This window comes from Vulpes vulpes, unplaced genomic scaffold (assembly GCF_048418805.1).
Source record: "Vulpes vulpes isolate BD-2025 unplaced genomic scaffold, VulVul3 Bu000000635, whole genome shotgun sequence".
In the NCBI taxonomy this organism is placed as follows: domain Eukaryota; kingdom Metazoa; phylum Chordata; class Mammalia; order Carnivora; family Canidae; genus Vulpes; species Vulpes vulpes.
Window position 1 is genome coordinate 184492 of NW_027325670.1, and position 22208 is coordinate 206699.

The following is a 22208-nucleotide window of genomic DNA, read 5'->3' on the forward strand; positions in this document are numbered from 1 at the left end:
TGCCTTACAGAAGAGGTGCCAAGTTTAAGCCGAAGAAGCAGCAGATGCCACATTCTCTGATTATAAAGAAAGGGCTTTTTTAAATAATAAAATAATCTTGAGGGGTTTTTTTGTGTGTGTGTATGTATTTTAAAGATTTATTTATTTTTGAGAGAGAGTGCATCTGTGCTTGCAAGTTCAAAGAAGAGGGGGAGAAGTAGAGGGAGAGGACTCTCAGGCTGACTCCATGCATGCACAGGATCTGACACAGGTCCCATGACCCTGAGATCAGGACCTGAGCTGAAATAAGAGTTGGACACTGAACTATGCCACCCAAGTGCTCCTTGAATTGATTTCCGTATTGAAATCAAATAATGAGACATATTTATTCATTTTCCCACCCCGTAAGCTAGTTTTTTGAAGTTAATGACAGCAGATTGGGTCATTAAGCTCATGAATTGTTTTTGGAGCAAGTGACTGTATTGGTTGGAATGCTTATGTTCCAGAGAGATTACTTTATATCCTGCAGTGGAATGAATTTTCAGGACTAGTAGAAATTTTGCATTTAGAAAGGAAAGTGTAAAAGCAGTTGGATTTTACTTTTCTAATGCTGTGGGCTGAAACTAGCAATTTTCCTATTCTGTCCCTTCCCCATCAGAACTGAATATGATCAAATTAAGATAGTAAAAATCTTCAACTGAAGTTTTCTAGGCAAAGAGTTTAACTCCAAAATTCTACTTTTTGTTTTATATTTTCACCAGATGAATTTGTGATTCTTTTGGATCCCCGATGGAATATGCAGGCTTTGGACATCATTAGAAATTCAATGGACTTTGATCCACAAACAGACCAGCCTGAGCAGCTCTTTGCCCTTTTAGAGTCTGTTGCGAACAAGTAGGTGAAGCCTGATATTCTGAGCACTGTTTACCTCATTGTACAATATAGCTTTACAGATTATACCTTTTCTAAACTCTGTCAAGTTTAGCTTACATGTGTTTAATCTTCTGAACCCGAGAAGTGGTGGATATTAGGTGGGATTTCCTTCATTGCTGCTTCTCCTTTATGCTCTCTGCTCATTCAAGTAATTCTGGCTCTGGTGTCAAAATGCCTGTAAATTTTGCAAGTTTTTAATAATTTAATAGGATGCTTTTAGAGATATATCAGCTTAACGTTAATGTTGTCTTTATTTTGCAATTAATCCTTTATCATAGGATAGTCATGTTTCCATTGTCTTCTATTCATGATTTGCAGCAGCTCCTCCCATTTTCACCTGCTCATTCTTTCACAGGTCCTTTCCTCAGCCTTACACATCACTTCCCATGTTGGAGAAATATGTAGCACCTGTACGCTCACCTACACACTCAACATACAAATTTATCTAATTGTTTCATAGGCTGGTCTTTCCTCACATTTAATACAATGGCCAGCATTATTTTTTTAATTGACTATCAGTGTAATGTAATACTTTTTTTTTTAATATAGTGAAAAAATTTATATTTAATTATAGCTGGCTGGACTCAGTTTAGATGATCCCAATTTTGTTGGCAACATCCAAAGCATCATAGTCAGGAGGCAGTCGAACATATGCTTTCTTCTCTCCATCAAGCCTGATTAAGGTGTTTACCTTGACCACATCAGTGTCATAGAGATTCTTCACAGCCTGTTTGATCTGGTGCTTATTGGCCTTAACATCCACAGTGAACACAAGTGTGTTGTTGCCTTCTGTTTTCTTCATGGCTGACTCAGGAGTCAGGGGGAACTTGATGATGGCATAGTGATCAGGTGTGTTTCTCCTGGGGGCACTCACTCATTGAGGATATTTGGGCTGCCTTCTGTGACGCAGGGTCTTGGGTCATTGGAATGTAGGTGACATGTGGATCTTCTATTTTTTTGTGACTGTCCATGCTTTTCAGCACCGCTTTCAAAGCCTTTGCTTTGGCTTTGGCTTTGGCTTTGGGAGGGGCACGGGTTTCCTTCTTTGCCTTTGGTGCCATCTTCATGAAAGCAATGTAATACATTTTTAAAACTAATTTTGTAATTGAGGTATAATGTACATTATAGAAAAGTACACTTAATAATGAGTATATTTGGTTTCGATGGATTTTCACAAAATGAACTCATGCATGTGGTATGAAGTAGCACTTCAAAGGCCCTCTTGTCTCCCCCTCCTAGTAGCTTCCCCATTCTGCCTCCCCAGCTAACTTCTAACACTGGAGATTAATTTTATTTTGGCTGCTCTTAAGAGTTGATAGTGCCGTTTGTCAGGTCACAGTAAAGCCTGGCAGTTTACCTAAATGCAGGTTTTCCCAGCCATCTGTCCTCCCCATTTTCACCCCTACCCCCAACTCAGTCATCATCACTTTTCACCTCCATCTCTTCAATCCAGAATTTGCAGGGGTTGGAAGTGAATGACAGGTTGAAGGAGATTGATGTTCCAAGCATTCTCAAGATTTTAGCAGTTAGAGGATGTGATTGCCAAGTAGTATACACCAATAACTGATAATATTTGTTATATTATTGATCTCATTTCAGGACAATCCTATATCTTGACCGGGAAAAACGGATTTTTACTGAAGCAAATTTGGTTTCCATTGGTGGCAAAAAGCTAAGAAATAGTGTTTTGAGAATGTCCTTTGAATTCCATAAAGGTAAGAAGTTTAACCTTTTGTATTCTTGAGTTATGCATCTGATCACAGAATGTCTCTAAAGGTAAGAGACCTTCAGCAGCTGCTGCCGTTTTCTGATTCTTTTTGATTTGGTGGCCTAATTTATTCAGTAATAATGACCAACTGCTTTGTTACATGTTCTTGATTTCACTTAACTTTTTATAGCAACCTTGCATGGTGTAGGTCCTATGCTGTGAAAGAGGAGAAAGATGTATAGAGATGCTCATGGTCATATCTCTAGCAAGTAATAGAGCTAGAATTTGAAATCTAGATCTGTTGGCTCAAAATGTTCATGCTCCTAACTATTTGGCTATAGGTTCTTTCTTCATTCTTCCTTTATTTTTTAAATTGAAAATATATCTGTGATCGTCAGAGAAAATTTGGACTATATTGAAGCATAAAAATAGAAGTCTGTCTTTGAAGGAGTTATTGTTAATAGTACATTCATTTGTATCTTCTCCTCTGTGCTGTCTATTCTTTCAAACATACATACACTTCGATTTGTTTTGTATTTAAACAAGTACTTCTATAAAATCTGCATTATTGCTCTAAAATTTTCATTTTTCATTAAGACATTAAGAACTTCTATAGATATGCATACCTGATTTGCTAAGTTTAATAGTAGGCTAAGAATTTACTTTCAATTTTGACCTTTCAAAATTGACCTTTGTACTAAAGATGCAGTTAAGTTGCATGTTACAGTTGATTTTGATAATATCCAGGGATTAATTTAAATCTGATTAAATGTTCTTATTTATGTCAACTCTAAGATCCAGAGAGCTATCACAGCCCGCCCCATGAAATTGTGGTCAACCTTGCTGCTTTTTTTGAACTTTGTGATGCACTAATCCTGCTCTGGGTACAGTCCTCTCAGGGGGTTGTGTCTGATGCCATTGTCATTAAGGTGAGGAAATGTACTTCATGTTTTTATTTTTGTGCTAAGAGAAATATTTCAGATTCTTAGGGGTGAAATGAACTACAGTGTTATTATATGCCCAATATTACTTGAGAAATTTAATATTTCTTAACAGTTTTAAATATATATATATACATATTCTAGAACTTTATGGGTATATAACTAGCATAATAAGTAGCATATATTTGAAGTGTAGAATTTTATGTTTTGACATGTATATGTCTATGAAGCCATTCCATAATAGTGAACATACCTAATAACCTCAAGCCTTCCTTCATGTTCTTTTGTATTCCCTTTCTCTCCCTTCCCCCCACCCGAACATCCATTAATGTGCTTTTGGTTCCTATAGATCAGTTGTGTTTTCTAGAATTTTATATAAATGGAGTCATGCATTATACTTTTCTGTCTGGCTTCTTACACTCAAAACAGTTATTTTGAGATGCATCCAGATTGTTTCGTATCAGTTCATTCCTTTTTTTATTGCCAAGTAATATTCCATCAAATGTATGTACTACAATCCATTCACCTCTTGAAGAACAGTGGAATTTTAATTTATTTTTTAATCCACTTAAGCCTTCTTAGTCATCATCAATTGAAATATGTTTCTTGTGTCTTTTACTGAGAAATGTTTGTAATTTGGTTTACTTTGTTTTTAGATCTTGGATTCTGTGCGGTGGCGGGACCGGTTTTGGACTGTGGCTGACACAGTAAAAGTGGATACCCCGGGCTTGGCCCTGCTTGCCCTGCACTGGCACTGGGTTTTAAAACATTTGGTCCGTCAAATCCCCCACCTCCTAATGAACCATGAAGACAAGTAAGAGTCATACTTAGAGTAATGATGTCAGTATGTACATCTATGATAATAAAGAGAAAAGGGTTTGGAGTTGAAACTTTTCTTCTTGCTTTACTTTGGTTTATTCCGTTGGCCTATTGGTGAATGTAAATCAAATGTAAATGATATCTCTACTATGTCTCTACTATCCAGCATTTCCGCCTTTCCTTACTTCCCTCTGCTCTTTTCCCCTTTAAAGATACTACAAAGAGGTTCAGACGGTCTCAGAACATATTCAGAATTGCTTGGGGAGCCCGACTGGTGGCTTCACTGGTATAAAGAAGTTGCAGAAGTTCCTGGGACGACCATTTCCTTTTAAGGTATAATTAAGAAACATGTAGTAAACACAAAGATCTGACCTCTTCTGAAGTTCGCCTGGAGCATGAGGCCTGCCATTCAACTAGACTTATCCTTGCCTAAATGTTTAACTTCTAAGTGTTCACTGAATACGATTAACTGATTTGTTAAGTGTTAACATCTTGCTTATTGTTGACAGTATTAGTCTGGGTGGTGTTTTAACTTTATTACTGTAAAATCTGAGAGCAGCAGGGGTAAACAAACTGTATGTTTTCTAGAAGCACTGTGGAAATATTTAAAATGTTTTCTTAGATGTGAACAGACTGCTCAAAAGAATCTCATTTCTCCTCTATAAGTAGGTTCTCCTGGGTTTTGTTGTTTCAGAACAAGCTGGTGGTGGAATGTTTTTCTCAGTTGAAAATCCTTAACAAAGCGCTTGCCATAAGGGAGCGGATGCCTGCCCTTGGGGAAAGTGGATGGTGGGAAGACATTAATCGTCTCCAAGTGGTTGCTTCTGAATGGACTTTTAAAAAACGTCTCTTGCAGGCCTGGGGATTGGTCCTCAGAGCTAATATTCTGGAAGATGCCAATCCAGGTAATATACTCTGGAGTTTAACCTACTGACAGGTGTTCCAGGAGTATCTCTTGCCCAGTAGCCAATACGTTTTAAGTTTTTCCCTTAGATTTTCTTTTTACTCTGTTTCACTTTCTTTTTTCTTTCCTCTTTTTGTATGCTATAACTACAATTAAATAAGTGCCAGGCATAGAGATGAACTTTACATATATTATGTAATTCTCTCATCAGAATTGTGCAGGTATTAATAACATCATTTTACAAGTACAAAACTCAAGCTCAGTTTAAGCTCACAGTCACATGATTAGTTGGGAATCTAAGCCTGTTCTGTTTATCACTATGCTATAATGTTGCATGTGTCTTTTTGTCCAGATGAGTTGAAGAATCTTGTGAATGCTCATTGTTTAGAACTAAAAGCCAAAGGAATTTCATTTGGTTTTCTGGAGAAAAAGCACAATGAAGCTTCCTCCGTGTTCCAACCAGACTTTACCTCCTTACTCCAGCTTACCAGGAGTGTTCAGTTGTGGCCTGCAATGGAGTACCTGGCTATGCTTTGGCAGTACAAAGTGGTAGCTAATTTTATGACACAGGCCTGTTTAAGAAGGTAAGCCATTTTCCTCTGGGGGACTTTTTTTTCTTGTTTGATTATTCTCTGTATCCTAATGTGAAACAAAGTACAGACTTAAAGGGGACTAGTTACTGAAAGACAACAAGAGAAGTCAGTTGCCACTGATTCTTTGCCTATTTTGATTCCACCTCTACAAGTTACTGGGTATTATTCCAATAGAATTGCTTATCTGTTTTTTAATAGATGCACTATAAGTTCTGTGTGTTCCATCTTCCCATACATAATAGATTTTTAGCACTTTATTGATAGCCAACAGCCCATCCTTTCTTCCTCTTTATTTGTGGAACAGATCCAGCAAAAATCAGCAACCCCAGATAGATGAGGAGATAAGTCATCACATCACATTTTGTCTTAAGCGCACACCAGTTGCTCCGCAAGAGCTTCGAGACCTTTGGTCCTTACTGCACCATCAGAAGGTAAAAACCAAAATCAAAAGGGAAATAAACCTCTATACTATGACCCAGTTAGACTTATTGTGACAGACTGGTTGCAGAATGGTTTATTTATGTCCAAAACTCCAATCTTACTTGAATTAACTTTCAGAGGGGGAGAATTTTGAGTGTTTTTTTGCAGTAATTATCTGTGTATTTCCCAGCTCTTCCTAGAATCATTTTATTTGGTTTCCAGTTAAATGAGGCTAAAATATTTGCTTATTTTTATTGTTTGTGCAAAAACATAGTGGGTGTTTTTAATCTTTCCCCCAAGAATTGAATGTGAGTAGTGGTAAACTACAGTTAATATAACTTCATTAGTACAACCTTAATTTTTTTATGATGCTCTATTCATTTATCTGTTTTGCTGATATTATATTCATGTGATTCACTTATATTTCCTCCTGTACCTCATAAAAGCAGATCTCAGTTTTATAAAATTATCATTAATAAGTGGCTTAACCAAGATGACCAGGGTGGCAGAAAATCAGGGACATTAGAATTAACACCTTTAGACCCATGTTAATTTTAGATGAGTTATAAGACAGAAACCTCATAACTCGGTTTATGGAATTTTTCTCAGATATCCTCTTATCTATTTATCTCTAGGTGTCTACCGAAGAAATTACTTCGTTGTGGTCTGACTTATTTAATTCCATGTTTGGGTCTTTTTGGAGCAGTACTGTGACTACAAATCCAGAGTACTGGCTAACGTGGAGCCCTCTGCCTGATCTACAGCAGAGGGAGATGCCTAGGTCCCTTCTGGACTCCACATTGAAGGTTTGTTGGCATAAAATCATGAAGATGTTTGATGGTGGAAAATTTTTTTGATCTAGCAATAAATATTTATTCCAAGGACAGAGGAACACCTAAATAAGTAATTCTCTAATACTTTATTTTCTGCAGGATGTTAATAAATAAACCTTCAAAAAAGATACTCTATCTTAAATTATTTCAAAAATTCTGAATTAAAGTAAATAAAGTTAAATGTCTTCACTCAGGGTACCTGAGTGCTTCAATGGTTCAGTTGTTTGAGCATCTGACTCTTGTTTTCAGCTCAGGTCATAATCTCAGGGTCATGAGATTGAGCCCTGCATTGGGCCTACACTCAGCTCAGAGTCTGCTTGGGGATTCTTCTCCCCTCTCCCCCTCTAAGCTCCCCCCTGCTCATGTTCTCTCTAAAATAATAGTCTTCACTTTATTCTCTAAATAAAATATTCTTTCTAGTCACATTTATACAAATATATGTGTGTATATGTGTGTGTATATACAGTTGACCCTTGAACAACACAAGGTTTGAATTGAACGGGGTCACTTACACATGGATGTTTTCCAATAAATATGTATTTTATTTGTGACTGAAAAGTAAGGTAGAAGTTGCCAAATGCCTAGAAGCAAAGGGAAGTTCGAGGGAAGATACAGGGAAGGCTGGAACAAAAGGGCCATCATCTTATTCTGGCACTCCTTATCCTACTACCTGTGCAAGACTTGGTTATTGAGGTATTGAATGGTGAAAGAGGTACAAAGGAACTGACGGGCTTGGGGGGTGAATTCTCACTACAGTGGTAGGACCTATCACTGGCCAGAGTTGGCCAAGGACAACAGAATGATAACCTGCCTCCTCCCTGAAGTAAGAAGTCTAGGAGAACCAGGGGGTAGGATGAGCACTAAACAGGATTCTTGGTGACGGAGGGGACTGCGGGGAGGAGTTGTTATCCATGGTACTGAAAGTCTGAGGCAGGAAATTAATACCACAGGGATAGTGGCAGCTGGCTCACTGCTTGCCACCATTTTCTGTAAGCAGGAACGGTGTTAGAACTTGGAATAGGGGCCAGGTGGAGCAAGTGGCCAGAAAAGGTGAGTAAAGGTGCTCTGCCTTCCCTGGTTCTTTGCCTTTCTCTGGACTCTATGTGGAAGGAGATTCTGCATTCTTGGGTATAGTAGCAAGTAGCAGATAGCACTCTAGGGTCCAACTTTGCCAACTTTGGTTGGAGATCAGAAGGCCTGTGTGTCTTTTTCTACAGTATTGTACATAGTTAGGGTTTTGGGTAGTTAACCATTAAATACATGGGTTTTTCTTTTATGTATGTGGTGGGGTGGGGGTGGGGGATTGGCATTCCTAACCCCTGTGTTGATCGAGGATCAACTATATAGAATTCTGTAGCAATAAGTATTATTTGCTCTGTATCTTATTCACATATATTTTGTATTAAATATACATAAAAATAAGATCGCTTTCTTTGTTCGTATGTCATGGAAACATGTCATTCCAGCTTATACTTTGTAAGGTATGCCATTGTTCTAATGTGCTGGAATTTAATCACTTATTCATAAATGTAGAGGTTTTTTGCCTTTATTTCTCCCTTTCCTATAATAAAAACTAGAATTTATTCCTTGGTTAGAATGTCTGTACAGTTAAAGAAATTTATGGCTATTCTCAGAATGTCTGGGCAGGTGGTTTTTAGCAGTGGTTTTTGTTTTTCACACACACACACACACACACACACACACACACACATACACCTCCCCACCTAGTTTTTATTTAAGTTCCAGTTAACATACAGAGTAACACTAATTTCAGGTGTAGAATTTAGTTACCTGGTACTCATCACAAGTGCCCTCCTTAACACCCATCTCCAGGCCCCTTCCCCTGTAATAACTGTCATTTTGTTTCCTATGTTAAGAGTCTGTTTCTTTGTTTGCCTCTCCCCGCTCTCCCCCCATCATCATTTGTTTTGTTTCTTAAATTACACATATGAGTGAAACCATATGATATTTGTCTTTCTCTGACTAACTTATTTCACTTAGCAAAGTATTCTCTGGCTCTGTCCATGTCGTTGCAAATGGCAATATTGCATTTTTTTTTATGGCTAAGTAATATTCCAGTGTGTAAATTTTATCCATTTACCAGTTGATGGACATTTGGGCTGTTTCCATAATTTGTCTATTATTGATAATGCTGCTATCAACAGGGTGTATTTTTTACTTTTTCAAACATGCTAGGAGCTGGTAAAGGAGGAGGTCACAAAGCCCAGGATAATCACAGGAAGACTTAGGACTAGAGCACAATTTCACTTATTATGTAATCTATTTATTTACATTTTTTTTTAAAGATATATTTATTTATTTATGATAGACATAGAGAGAGAGAGGCAGAGACACTGGCAGAGGGAGAAGCAGGCTCCATGCACCGGGAGCCCGATGTGGGGCTCGATCCCGGGTCTCCAGGATCGCACCCTGGGCCAAAGGCAGGCACCAAACCGCTGCGCCACCCAGGGATCCCCTATTTATTTACATTTTTGACACACTAGGTGTTACCAGCATTTTAAATTATTGCTAATCAGTTTAAAAAATCTTGTTTGAATTTGTTCTCATGATTATTTTTTTAGATTAAACATCTTTATATGTATGTATATTTCCTTCATGTATTTTTCAGTCATGTTTACTGCTCATTTTGTTAAAAAATGAAGTCATCATTTTCATATTGAAGATCTCTTTATAAAAATTATAGATATTAAACCTTTACCCACCATATGGTTAGAAATATATTTCTAGTGTTCTCTTGTCTCTCAGGTTTTTTTTTTTAAAGATGTTATTTATTTATTTATTCACGAGAGACACGGGGAGAGAAAGAGAGAGACACACAGGCAGATGGAGAAGTAGGCTCCATGCAGGGAGCACAATGTGGGACTCGATCCTGGGACTCCAGGATCACGCCCTGGGCCGAAGGCAGGCACTCAACTGCTGAGCCACCCAGGCATCCCATCTCTCTCAGGTTTTATAATGTTTTCTTTTCAAATATTCTAGCCCCTTTCTATTTTCTGGCTTTGATGTCATGCTTTTAAAAAAATGTCTTCTGGGGCAGCCCGGGTGTCTCAGCGGTTTAGTGCCACCTTCGGCATGGGGCGTGATCCTGGAGACCTAGGATCAAGACCTGCATCAGGCTCCCTTCATGGGGCCTGCTTCTCCCTCTGCCTGTGTGTCTGCCTCTCTCTCTCTGTGCCTCTCGTGAATAAATAAATAAAATCTTTAAAAAATAAAAATAGTCTTCCTTCCCTTTCCCTAGAGGTGAAAACCATTTGCCTAACATTTTTTGTATATTTTTGTTTTATATTTAAATCATTAGTTATATCTGGATATCTTATTTTGTGAGGTAGGTATCTAAATATTTTACACAAACAGTATATCTAAAAACAGTATAATAACACCACATTTGATTAATTTATCCTTTCCACTCATTTGAAATGCCACCTTTATCATACCTTATTCCCACAGATGTTCATGGATTGGTTTGGGACTCTTCTGTTCTCTTGCTCTATCAAAATTATCTTTTAAATTAATTAATTTTTTTTTCATTACCTCTGTACCCTTCATGGGGCTCCAATTCATGACCCTGAAATCAAGAATGGCATATTCTTCTGACTAGGCCCAGCCAGGCATCCTTCAAAATTGATTTCCTTATTGTAGAATATTTCTGAAAGCCTTCAGTGAGAAATCTTGTGAATTCCCGAGAGTTACAGAGTATATACAGTGTTTCCCATCGTATGTATTTAACCACTTAATCCTTTGCTGTAGATAGCTATTACTGTGTCCCAGATGAACAGTCCAAGGAGCACAGGTTTGACAAACTTTGTCCCTGGCTCTTAACATTTATCTTCTAGCTCTACTGCAAGAATGGTCTTCTTGATGCCCAGGTTGGAGGGATTTTCTTGCATTAGTAAAGCACCAGTTGTTCCTCATTCTTTGAGAATGGAGTCTGTTTCTTTAAAGCCTAACACCTTAAAAAAAAAAAAAAAAAAAAAAGCCTAACACCTGACACCATTCTGCACTCTGGTTGATGTTTACCTGGTTCTAGCAACTTGAACCTCCTTTTTTTTTTACTCCCTTTCTTCCTCTGAAGTGCTCAGTGGTGCTTGTTAAAATCCTTTTAATTTCTTTTTTTTTTTTTTTAAGATTTTATTTATTTATTCATGAGAGACAGAGAGAAAGAGGCAGTGACACAGGCAGAGGGAGAAACAGGCTCCATACAGGGACCCTGTCGTGGGACTCGATCCTGATCCCGGGTCTCTGGGATCATGCCCTGGGCCGAAGGCGGGGCTAAACCGCTGAGCCACCCAGGGATCCCAAATCCTTTTAATTTCTAAAAGATACATGACTCCTCTCTGTCCATCAGGGCCCCAGCAGTCTCAGTAGAGCCATATTCTCCAAGTGCTGTTTTGAAGTCTTGACCAGCAGCTGCAGAGGAAGTCCTTGGGGTGTGAGTGGCCTCCCTATCCTGTCCTCCTCACATGTCATCCTGGGAGAATGGGTTGAAAAAGCCCAGCAGCTCCAGGACATCAGCCTGGCGCTTTGGACCAACATGGCTGTGCCTTCAGTCACAGAATTCAGGTATTCTTGCCCTCCCCTGCCCTGCTCCCAGGTAGACTGTAAAGTTCTGTCTTTTTTATAGAGCATGTAGCAGAGAACTCAGTCATAACTTGTTTCTGTAGTGGCTAGTTTTGATGGCTGAAGACAAGTATATTTTCTGATTGGATCAGCAGGTTTTTAGCCCATGACAAGTATATTAGGAGTTGGCTAGTGCCTCTGTCGGTTTTAAGCTTATTGTGATAGAGCGGAGCTTAGAAAAGCATGTAAGGTTACTTGAGCAGAGAAATTCATCTCTAAGTGGTGAATTAGTGCAGTAATGCAATCTACCTTGTCATTTTCTGAAAGAATGATAGTTGTGAGAAAAGAGTGCTGTTTGATGTAATGCAAGCCCTTAAGTGCTTCCTTATCTCTACAGACGCACGGATTCCCAGCTCCAGAGGCTTGTGCTGTGTCGGCACCTGGCGGGTTTGACAGAGCTGCTCCCTGAACCCCAGCGGCAGGAGTATATGCAGAACTGCGAACAGCTGCTGCTCGGGGACAGACAAGCCTTCCAGCATGTGGGCCAGACTCTTGGAGACATGGCTGGACAGGAGCCTCTGCCCAAAGAGTTGCTATGCCTCTTGCTTACTTCCTTGCGCCACTTGTTTGGGGAAGGGGATATTAAACAGGACCTCTCTGAGCCAGCCCGTCGTGGGAGCCTCTGGGTGAGCCTTGGCTTGCTCCAGATTCAGACATGGCTTCCACAGGCACGCTTTGACCCTGCAGTGAAGAGGGAATACAAGCTCAAGTATGCTAAGGAAGAGGTACGGAGGGGTGAGAATTTGGAGCATGGGGCTCCATCCCTGACTTAGTATATTACTCCTTTTATTGCCTTTTGAATGCTTAGAGCACCAGAGAGATGATTTTGCATAGGCTACCCTGTGATATCCCAGGAGTGTGTTCTAATGACTGCATTTTCCTCTTTGAGAATTCCTCTGAGTAAGCTTAGGTATTTGGAGGGGTCCTTCCTAAGCTTCTGATGTATTTGCCAGTAGACTACAGTAGGCAGAGGTCACGGCAGTTGAATACCTGAGGCATTGCCAGAGAACTAGTGGTATCTCTCCTATCCGTACTCCCTCTATCTGAACTAAGTCGAATATTTGGACTTGGATAACTTCTTCAGATGCGGTATGGTATTCCTCAGCTTTTGAACTTTTGGTTTGTTATCTAAAACTCAAGGATCAAGTAGATTTAGATTATGTGGTATCCCTTGATATTTGAACTTCTGACCAAACTCAGGAGCTGAATATATAAAGATAGTGATAGAATTTTCTTTCTTCAAAATGTGGAACTAGTATATGAGTTGGTAAAGACTAAGCTGCTATAGCAGAGTCCTTAGAAGTTCAGCAGTGTAAATAAGGTAGTTTCTTTTCCTAATAGCTCTAAGGTGAGTGGTCCAGGTTAATGGAGCAGAAACCCCTGCTCTTGAGTCATTCAAGAGCCCAGATTCCTTCTATCCAGTTTCTCTACCTTTCCCTGGGGCATTGTCCTCTTGGACAGGGTCACAGCTGGGCACAACAGACGTGCTTCTTCCTTTCTGTTAGTTACACCAGTTGCAGTGTGAGTGGAAGACCCGAAAGCTCTCGTCCCAGCTACTGACTGGAACAGACTTGGAAGATGAAGTCATTATCCGTTACTCTCATCCTCACATCAGGTAACAGCGGAGTGATTGTGTTGGGGGTTTATTGACTTTTTTTTTTAAAGACATTTTGAGGTTGGCCTTTGCAATGTAATTGCAGTTGGAGGTGATAATACATACTCTGAACTACATTAGCAATTAGACCCTAAAGCCATGGTTATAGTCAGGAAAAATTAATATTCTGAAAGGAGGGGCAGGATTCACATGGGGTCAGGAGCATTGAAACCAGAACTTTTTTCAACATGACAGAAATTGGGTCTGGTGATGTGCACTCTGTGGGTTTGTTGTCTTGGTAAACATTATATAGTGTAGCAGGTCTGTGTTTAGTCCTGCCCCTGCCTTTAGACTTTGAATAGATCACTTAATTGCCTCTCAGCCTTGGAGTCCGTGTCTGTAAGGGGAGAATAATAGCATTTACTTTGATGAATTGCGATTAGACTGATGAAATATGCATCTCCGTTGTTTAGCACCATGTGTGGCATGTGATGAATGATCTCTTTGTATTATTCATTTACATTATAATAGTCAATATTTTCCTCATGTTATTCCTTAGGGGCTGCTATGTCTTTATTTTGTTTTCCTAGCTAAGGGCTCAGTCTAGATTCGCTGTTTTTCTCCTGACTGAATTTGTATATTGTGTTAATTTGCCTTTAGACTACTTCGCCAAAGAATTGATCATCTGGAGAATTTAATCTGCAGCCTGTCAAAGAAGCAGGCCTTCAGACCCCAGGTGCCTGCCTATGAGTCACTGGTGCAGGAGATCCACCACTATGTCACCAGCATTGCCAAGGCCTCTGCTGTTCAGGATCTGCTCACACGGCTCCTGCAGGCCCTCCACATGGATGGACCTCGGTCTGCCCAGGTGGTCCAGAATCTTCTGAAAGAGGAAGCCTCCTGGCAGCAATCCCACCACCAGTTCAGGAAGCGGCTGGCTGAGGAGTATGCCCTGTATCCAGACTCTGTGACCCCACTGCAGGCATCCATCTTGCAGTTGCAGCATGGGATGAGGCTGGTGGCATCTGAAGTCTGTGCTTCATTCCATGGCAGTGTAGTCTGTGCAGACAGGCTGGGTAGCCTGGCCACATCCTTGTTGGCTTTTCCATCGGTGGGCCCTGCCTTCCCCACTTACTATGCTCATGCAGATACTTTATGCTCAGTGAAGTCAGAAGAGGTTCTTCGAGGCCTTGGAAAATTGATCCTCAAGCGCTCAGGAGGAAAGGAACTAGAAGGCAAGGGCCAGAGACCTTGCCCAACGCGAGAGCAGCTGCTGATGAATGCACTTCTTTACCTGCGCTCCCATGTGTTGTGCAAGGGAGAGCTGGACCAGAGGGCTCTGCAGCTTTTCAGACACGTGTGCCAGGTAAGCCCACGACTTCCTCCTGAAGGGCGCTGGCAGCACAAGCAGGGTATCTGCAGGACATTAGCAATGTGGATGGAGACCATGTGATTAGGCAGTGGGATCTAGTGTCTTCGTTTCTTACTCCTATTCAGTTTTCCGTTTGGGGGGTCTTTGTCCCTGAATTATTAAGAGATTAGAAAAAATTAGTGATATTAATTCTTTGTCTCTGACACACACTATATATATTTTCCCCTGGTCTGTTTTTTGTTTTAGACTTTATTTATGGTGGTTTTGGCCATGTGATAGTAACAGCTTTTATTAAGAAAGTAACTTCTGTTTTTTTATCAACAAAAACAATTTGTTCTCAATTTATACAATTAAAAGAATAAATATAAATAAAAATTACTAGATTTTTTACCACTTAAATTAAGCTATATAAACTTAACGTTCTGGTGCATCCCATTCTAGCCTTGTTTGTTTGTAGATGTATCTGTACCTGTATGTCTGTGACATTATAAATTTAAGTCATTCATCCCAGTGGTTTATAAATTTCTGTTTTTTAGTAGTAGAACTCTTTTAAAAATAAAAGTCTTAGAATAGTTTCCCAGTATGTAATAGATAAAAGACATACTTTAATTGAGGACAATTCTGTCCTCTCTGTGGCTTCTGAAGCTGGTCCTTAAGTTGCTAGAGTTCTACAAACCACTGCTAAAGTCCATTCTGTTTTATACTTTGCTTTAAAAAACCTGAGAGCACTAAGTGATTATTTTCCTCCATAATTACGGTATTTTTCACCTACATCCTATTGACTAGCTGTCTAGTTTTCTATTATATAGATATGCTCTAAGACGCTTAACTAATTTATCATTGAGCATTTATATTTTTATGTGGTCTTTTTCCTGTCTTAGAAAACATCGCCACCACCATAAATAGTCTTATACCTAGGTCTTTGGGAACAAATTTTAGAAAGCAGAATTGCCGGGATGAAGATTAACCGCTTTAGGTTTTTAGTACAAACTATCATTCTGAAAGGTAGATGCTCATCTCCTTGATTCTCATCAGTACGGAGTGTTTTCTTAATTTATAGTTTTTGCCAAACTTTGGGACTTAAAAATCTTAGAGTTACTGGGGATTTAAAAAGTGGTAAGGCATAGCCCAGTTTTGCCTGATTGATGCCCTGTAACCACCCTGCCCCTGGCCCACATTTCTGTTTCCTGAACTCCTGGTCCAGCTGCTTGAGTTGTTAGCCAAGTCCAGTCTGAGTCACAACCCCCACATTTCCTACCCAGAGCTTATCCTTAGTACAGAACTCCATTAACTTCTGACAGGAAGTTCCAGTGGCATTAGCCCTATTGTTGCATGTTTTTACACTGTGAAAATGTAGCACTATAGCAAGGGGGAATTTAGAAAATGGGTTGCTGCAGATACAGTTTAAAAACAGAGTTTATTTGCTATTACCTGGAGTTTTTTGGATGTTGGCATTTACTTGTTTTGAACCATGGTACTGTTATCATGAGAAACTAAGAGATAGCAAGTTCTGCTTTGTTTATTTAAGCACCTCAGCAAAGGCAAAGAAGTTTCCCTTCAAATGTGTGACTTTTCAGGAAATTATCAATGAGTGGGATGAACAGGAACGCATAGCCCAAGAGAAGGCCGAGCAGGAGAGCAGCCTATACAGATATAGGAGCAGAAACTCCAGGACAGCCCTGAGCGAGGAGGAGGAGGAAGAACGGGAGTTCAGAAAGCAGTTCCCACTTCATGAAAAGGTTGGGTGGTGGTAACAGGGTTTGTTTTGGAACAATTTCCCTTGATACCACCTGTGTTACTTTTGAATGGTTTGATTATCTATCTTTTTACCATATCTTTATGTAAGTCATTACTTCGTTTTCTTGATTGTTCACACTCCATCTTTGCCCTTTCCTTTTTTGTTAAAACGATTTAATTTTTAGAAGTTCATTTGCTCTAATGTTATTGACAGGATTTTGCAGATATTCTAGTAGAACCAACACTGGACGAGAAGAAGGGAACTTCAGATGTGCAAGAAGAGGGAGCAGCCACAGACCCTGCCCTCTTCTCCCAGAGCTCAATGCAGGCTGTGATGTTGATTCACCAGCAGCTTTGCCTCAACTTCGCTCGGTCCCTCTGGTACCAACAGCCTCTACCGCCACATGAGACAAAGCATTACCTTGGCCTGTTTCTGTCCTGCTATCAAACTGGGGCATCTCTTGTGACACACTTCTACTCTCTGATGGGTATGACAGTTTGTTTTTGTGTTAAACTTTTGGGGAATGCAAATGAATAAATAGGATTACTACTTCTGGAGCAGTTAGTCATTACCTTCTTGTTTTTTACTGAATTCCTTGTTGAGGTCGTTTCCTTAGCTTAAGAGACTCAGGCTACTTCAAAAAACTTGATTTAAAATTCTGCAATAGTGGATTTTTCTCCTCTGAATACTTTGGAGTGAAGGGATTTAAAAAATAAGGATATAGACTTAGTTTGAGTGGTTTTGTTCCTCAATATTCTAATTTGCTTCTAATAGCTTCAGTGGTTTTCAAAACATGTGTTCCTGGGAGCATCCTGGGGACTCAGAAATTAATCTTACAGAATATTGTTTGATTCAGTTCCCTGTATGACCTTGTGAGTTATTCCTTGGCTATTAGAAAGGAGGCTTTAGATTTCATTTCTGCCTACCAAGATAGCTACAAAAACCAGGAAATAGAATCCATCAAACCAAACTCTGTATCTCTTGATAACAGTAGGCAATATCTGAGTTCCTCTATGTATCCCAAACACTTGGCAGATTTTGGTGACATTCCTGTGATACTAGGGTCCTCCTAGTCCTTTAGGCCTATGTTGCTCCGGGCATGAATGGCTTTAAAATATCTTCATTATTTCTGAACACGTTTTTGTCATCTTTGTACCTTGGTATCTCAACCTACTGAGTCTACTGAGTTCGCTGACTTTACTATGATGTTAACTTCATAGGAGCTGAGCTGAATGACCAACTCTTGGGCAGCCAACTTTTGGCTTGCAGCCTCTCCTATAACACTCTGTTTGGTGAGGCAACCTCGGATCTAATAGTGAAGCCTGATGGGCCCTATGACTTCTACCAGCACCCCAATGTCCCAGAAGCAAGGCATTGTCAACCTGTGCTTCAGTGTTTCTCAGAGGCTGTTAGTCAGCTACTGCAGGATTGGCCAGAACACCCAGCTCTCGAACAGGTAGGGCAGCTGGTGGGAAGGGAACACTGAGGATATGATCTCTGCCGTCTCTAAGGGCATTCATGTATACATTTCAGTGTATAAACAAAGATTCACAGAACCCCACTTCAGTGGGACACTACTCACTGCAGGATGGACATACCAGTTTGTATAGCTATTGTATAAATGATGTTTCAAATTCCACTAATTTTATTTGTTGATCAGGTTTGCTGTCCACATGTTAAAATACTGCTATATTGCTCTGTTTATTCAGATACCTATGTATATTAGCAAAGGCCTGGCTTTTTCACTATCAGCAGTTTTAACAGAGACTTTACTCTGTAGTCTTCAGCCAATTTTTTTAATAACTCTTACAACAGAGAGTGGTTAAGAGAGATTATCTGGGGGCACCTGCTGGTCAGTCAGAAGAGCTTGTGACTCTTGATCTCTAGGTCGTGAGTTCAAGCCCCATGTTGGCTGTAGGGATTACTAAAAAAACAAATCTAAAAAGTAATGATCTTCTCAAACTCCATGTTTTTTCTAGAGTAATACAACAGATAAAGTGTTTCTCTTAGATCCACAATTCTAGAAGTTTCCTCCATGGCTGTAGCAGGTGCAAAGCAGGGACCTTGCATAAAAATTTCATTAGGCCTCTCTTCAGTACTTTGGGTGATTGATATACCCACAGAGATGCCTAGATCTTTTTTCTTCTTTTAATGCAGCTGCTGGTTGTAATGGATAGGATTCGTAGTTTCCCACTTTCCAGTCCCATCTCAAAGTTCCTGAATGGCTTAGAGATCCTTCTCGCAAAGGCACAGGTAAGATAATTCTCTTTCCCTCTCTCATTTTAGTTAGTAGTCAATTGAAAAAAGATTATCTTGTAGTAAAGTTATTGTTAGAGGACAGAAGTTATATTTTTGGCTTGGAGAGAGGGATAAGCTTCCCTGGTTTTTCTGGCATGGGGTCAGATTATTACAAGTAAAACAGTTGCCTTGTGGGGCACGTGAGGGACTTGCCTCCCCTATTCTCAAGGATAGGATGCCATATCCATTGGTACCGGGACCTCCCTCTGCCAGGGCTTCCAGGTAGGCTTCCAAACTAGCTGAGTGCCTGGACATGTCCCCCTCCATCCTCTCACAGCTCTTGAAGTATCTGGTGCTTCCCTGATTATCAAACTAGGGCTCTGCACTTTGGAGCAGTCACATGTCTGACAATAGGAATTCAGACTCAGCTCCCCAAATCCTTTGCTGTTTGCCTATACTTGGCTCTTCTGGAGTTCTGTCAGGTAACCAGAAACAACTTGAAGCTTGATACACTAGATGTAAACTCATTGCTATTGGTAAATTGCCATAAAAGTTATTTAGGGGTCTGGTGGTCTTTACTCAAAGACAAAAAAAGTCTAAGATATTCCAGAGGGTGGGAGATGATTAAGAAATTGAATAATGGCCATAGTAAATTTTATCTTTGCTTTTATTAGGATTGGGAGGAGAATGCAAGTCGAGCTGTCTCTCTGAGGAAGCATCTCGATTTAGTCAGTCAGATGATCATTCGTTGGCGTAAACTGGAACTGAAGTAAGTGATAATCTGTCACTTCCCTTCCCCTCCCAAACTAATGCTGTAGAGACACTTGTCTTTTGATAATTTGTTGATGTAGTAAGACTGAGAATGTACTTTTCGGTTATTAATCACAGAATTAAATGCAGGGCATTAAAATGGTCTCAGTAGAGACCAGACAGCAGCATACATTTCCAAGGCAGCAAACTAGGTGGCTTCTCCACCTCCACCTTAGGAGGAGAGACTAGGGAACGTTTAGCTTCTGCTTCAGTGGTTTCAGATCTTTCAAATGGGTTTCCTTAAACGTCTCTTTGACCTCTTCTCTCACATTTCAGCTGCTGGTCTATGAGTTTGGATAATACTATGAAGCGCCATACTGAGAAATCCACTAAACACTGGTTCTCTATCTATCAGATGCTTGAGAAGCACATGCAGGAACAAACAGAGGAACAGGAAGGTAACACCTGTCCATAAATTCCCTGCATATTTAAAAGTTTCAGGCTAATTGGAGAGTGCTGCAAAGTGTAGGATTTGCTTGTTTGCCTTGTTTCCTGGCACCACTGCTTTTACATGGAATTCATCATTTGACTTGATAGTATTCCTGAGAGTTTTAAGTGACTTTGTTCAAATTGTAGAGAGCTGGTTGTTAGATAAGGTTTCCTTATTCTCTGTATCCAAGAGACAAGTCACAATGAAGATTTCTCTCCTTAGGTACTAGTTGATGTCCTTTAGTTAAAAGTATTTCATTTCATGCTTAAAAAAACATCTTATATTCAGTTTCATAATTTGCTGTGACTGCATTTATCACATATCCTGCCTGCAGCTGTTTTTATATCAGCTTAGAATTTATCTCTAGTCCTTTGCTTCAAAGTTTTGCTTTGAAACATTAAGTGGTCTGTACTTGCCTGCCATCCTTCAGTGTGTCCCATAGTAGATTAGATGCATGTTATAAATCCAGAATGATAGTTGCAAGTACATATGTTTTCCACTTTGAATCTCTAAAGATGACAAACAGATGACCCTGATGTTGCTGGTCAGCACATTACAAGCATTTATTGAAGGATCCTCACTGGGAGAATTCCACGTACGACTTCAGATGTTACTGGTTTTCCATTGTCATGTCTTGTTGATGCCTCAAGTTGAAGGAAAGGGTAAGGAGGGTGTGTGTGTGTGTGTGTGTTTCTTTTACACTACGCTATTTACATGGTTAGGCTTTGAATTCTCCATGAGATAGGTATCTTGTTGCATACCAAGTTTTATTTATTTATTTACAAAGATTTTATTTATTTATTTGAGAGAGTGAGAGCATGCATGAGTGGAAGAGGGGCAGAGAGAGAATCTCAAGCAGACTCCACACTGAGTGTGGGGCCTCATGTGTGGCTCTATCCCACAACCCATGAAATCATGACCTGACGGAAACCAAGAGTCAGATGCTTAACTGAGCCACCTGTATGGCATCTCTGCATACCAGCCACGGTATGGCATCTCTGCATACCAGGTTTTAAATAAGATCCTTTTGGGGAAGCCTGGGTGGCTCAGCAGTTTAGCGCCACCTTCAGCCCAGGGCCTGATCCTGGACACCCAGGATCAAGTTCTGCATCGAGCTCCCTGCATGGAGCCTGCTTCTCCCTTTGCCTGTGTCTTTGCCTCTCTATCTCTCTGTCTCTCTCATGAATAAATAAATAAAATCTTTAAAGATAAATAAGATACTTTTAGTCATCTTTTACTTTGAAGTGATTCACATTAGATACAGAGAATAACATTAAAGTACAAACTGGTTATAGATGAAGCCCTGACTAGTGGACTCTGCCAGAGATTAATTGCCAAATTCAGATCTTGGGAACCAGTGTGTTGAGGCTACAGATCTTTTTTTTTTTTTTTTTTTTTTGAGGCTACAGATCTTTCTGTCTAGACAGTGTAGATGTCCTGCTAAGCTTTTGCTTGATCGAGGGCATAATTAGATTCTTTGATCTAGTGAGAGCTCTGCTACATGTCAAGTAACTGCACATAAAACACTGTTAATTACTGTCCCTGACCACACCTATTTGGATGAAACAAAACCACGACTATAGGTTGTATGTGAATGAGCAGCCAGGGTGAACCTTTTAATTCACCATCTTTTAAGATGGGCTCAGTTTCTGCTTACTTTATGTTGAGATTCCAAGAAAGGGTTTGAAATTGTGTTCAGTGGAACATCTGATTCACCATCTTTAAGAACAAAAGTGCAAAAAATTCAGTACAAGCTGAAATTTAAAAATGGGCTGGTGTTGACAGTGTGCCTGCTTCTCTGAGAACAGCTAGACTCAGGCTCCCCAATGAGCTATTAAATAATCTACCTGTGGAATGTTGTGCTATAATCTCATGGTCTTAAAAGTAATGAGGAAGGAGCATCACTGAAAGTTGGAGCCCATAGGTGTGGCAAGTAGCATATGCAGCAAGTGTGTGGTGTTTTTGTTTCCTTTTCATTTCTTCCAGATTCACTTTGCAGTGTTCTGTGGAATCTGTACCATTATTACAAGCAATTCTTTGACCGGGTCCAAGCCAAAATTATGGAACTTCGTTCTCCCCTTGAGAAAGAACTTAAAGTAAGATTAGCAATTGTCATGATCATTCTTGGGAGAATAAAATCAGTAAATTCTTTTTGGTTCTGTTCTTTTATCTATTTAACTGTGAGGCCGGGGGGCTCTCGGGAGTGGAAGAGAGCATTGCAACTGCCAAGTAGGATGGCAAGGTTTACATTTTGTGGC

The 22208-nt window shown here is 39.9% G+C and overlaps 1 protein-coding gene across 3 annotated transcripts in view; it reads left to right on the forward strand.

The window, feature by feature from the left end:
* Positions 1-22208, forward strand: part of LOC112923152 (midasin-like) — a 167671-nt gene that overhangs the window by 107155 nt on the left and 38308 nt on the right. For all 3 annotated transcript variants that reach the window (XR_011998423.1, XM_072745083.1, XM_072745084.1), the window contains exons 51-71: positions 741-873; positions 2512-2627; positions 3416-3549; positions 4218-4375; positions 4593-4713; positions 5075-5285; positions 5637-5868; positions 6182-6308; positions 6933-7103; positions 11497-11711; positions 12106-12493; positions 13274-13383; positions 14023-14728; positions 16312-16473; positions 16686-16959; positions 17693-17928; positions 18630-18725; positions 19385-19479; positions 19797-19918; positions 20466-20612; positions 21937-22046. Coding sequence is in view for 2 of the 3 variants with exons in the window: in XM_072745083.1 (XP_072601184.1) it covers positions 741-873; positions 2512-2627; positions 3416-3549; positions 4218-4375; positions 4593-4713; positions 5075-5285; positions 5637-5868; positions 6182-6308; positions 6933-7103; positions 11497-11711; positions 12106-12493; positions 13274-13383; positions 14023-14728; positions 16312-16473; positions 16686-16959; positions 17693-17928; positions 18630-18725; positions 19385-19479; positions 19797-19918; positions 20466-20612; positions 21937-22046 (4064 nt within the window). In the remaining variant the exon portion in view is untranslated. The remainder of the gene's footprint in view (positions 1-740; positions 874-2511; positions 2628-3415; positions 3550-4217; positions 4376-4592; positions 4714-5074; positions 5286-5636; positions 5869-6181; positions 6309-6932; positions 7104-11496; positions 11712-12105; positions 12494-13273; positions 13384-14022; positions 14729-16311; positions 16474-16685; positions 16960-17692; positions 17929-18629; positions 18726-19384; positions 19480-19796; positions 19919-20465; positions 20613-21936; positions 22047-22208) is intronic.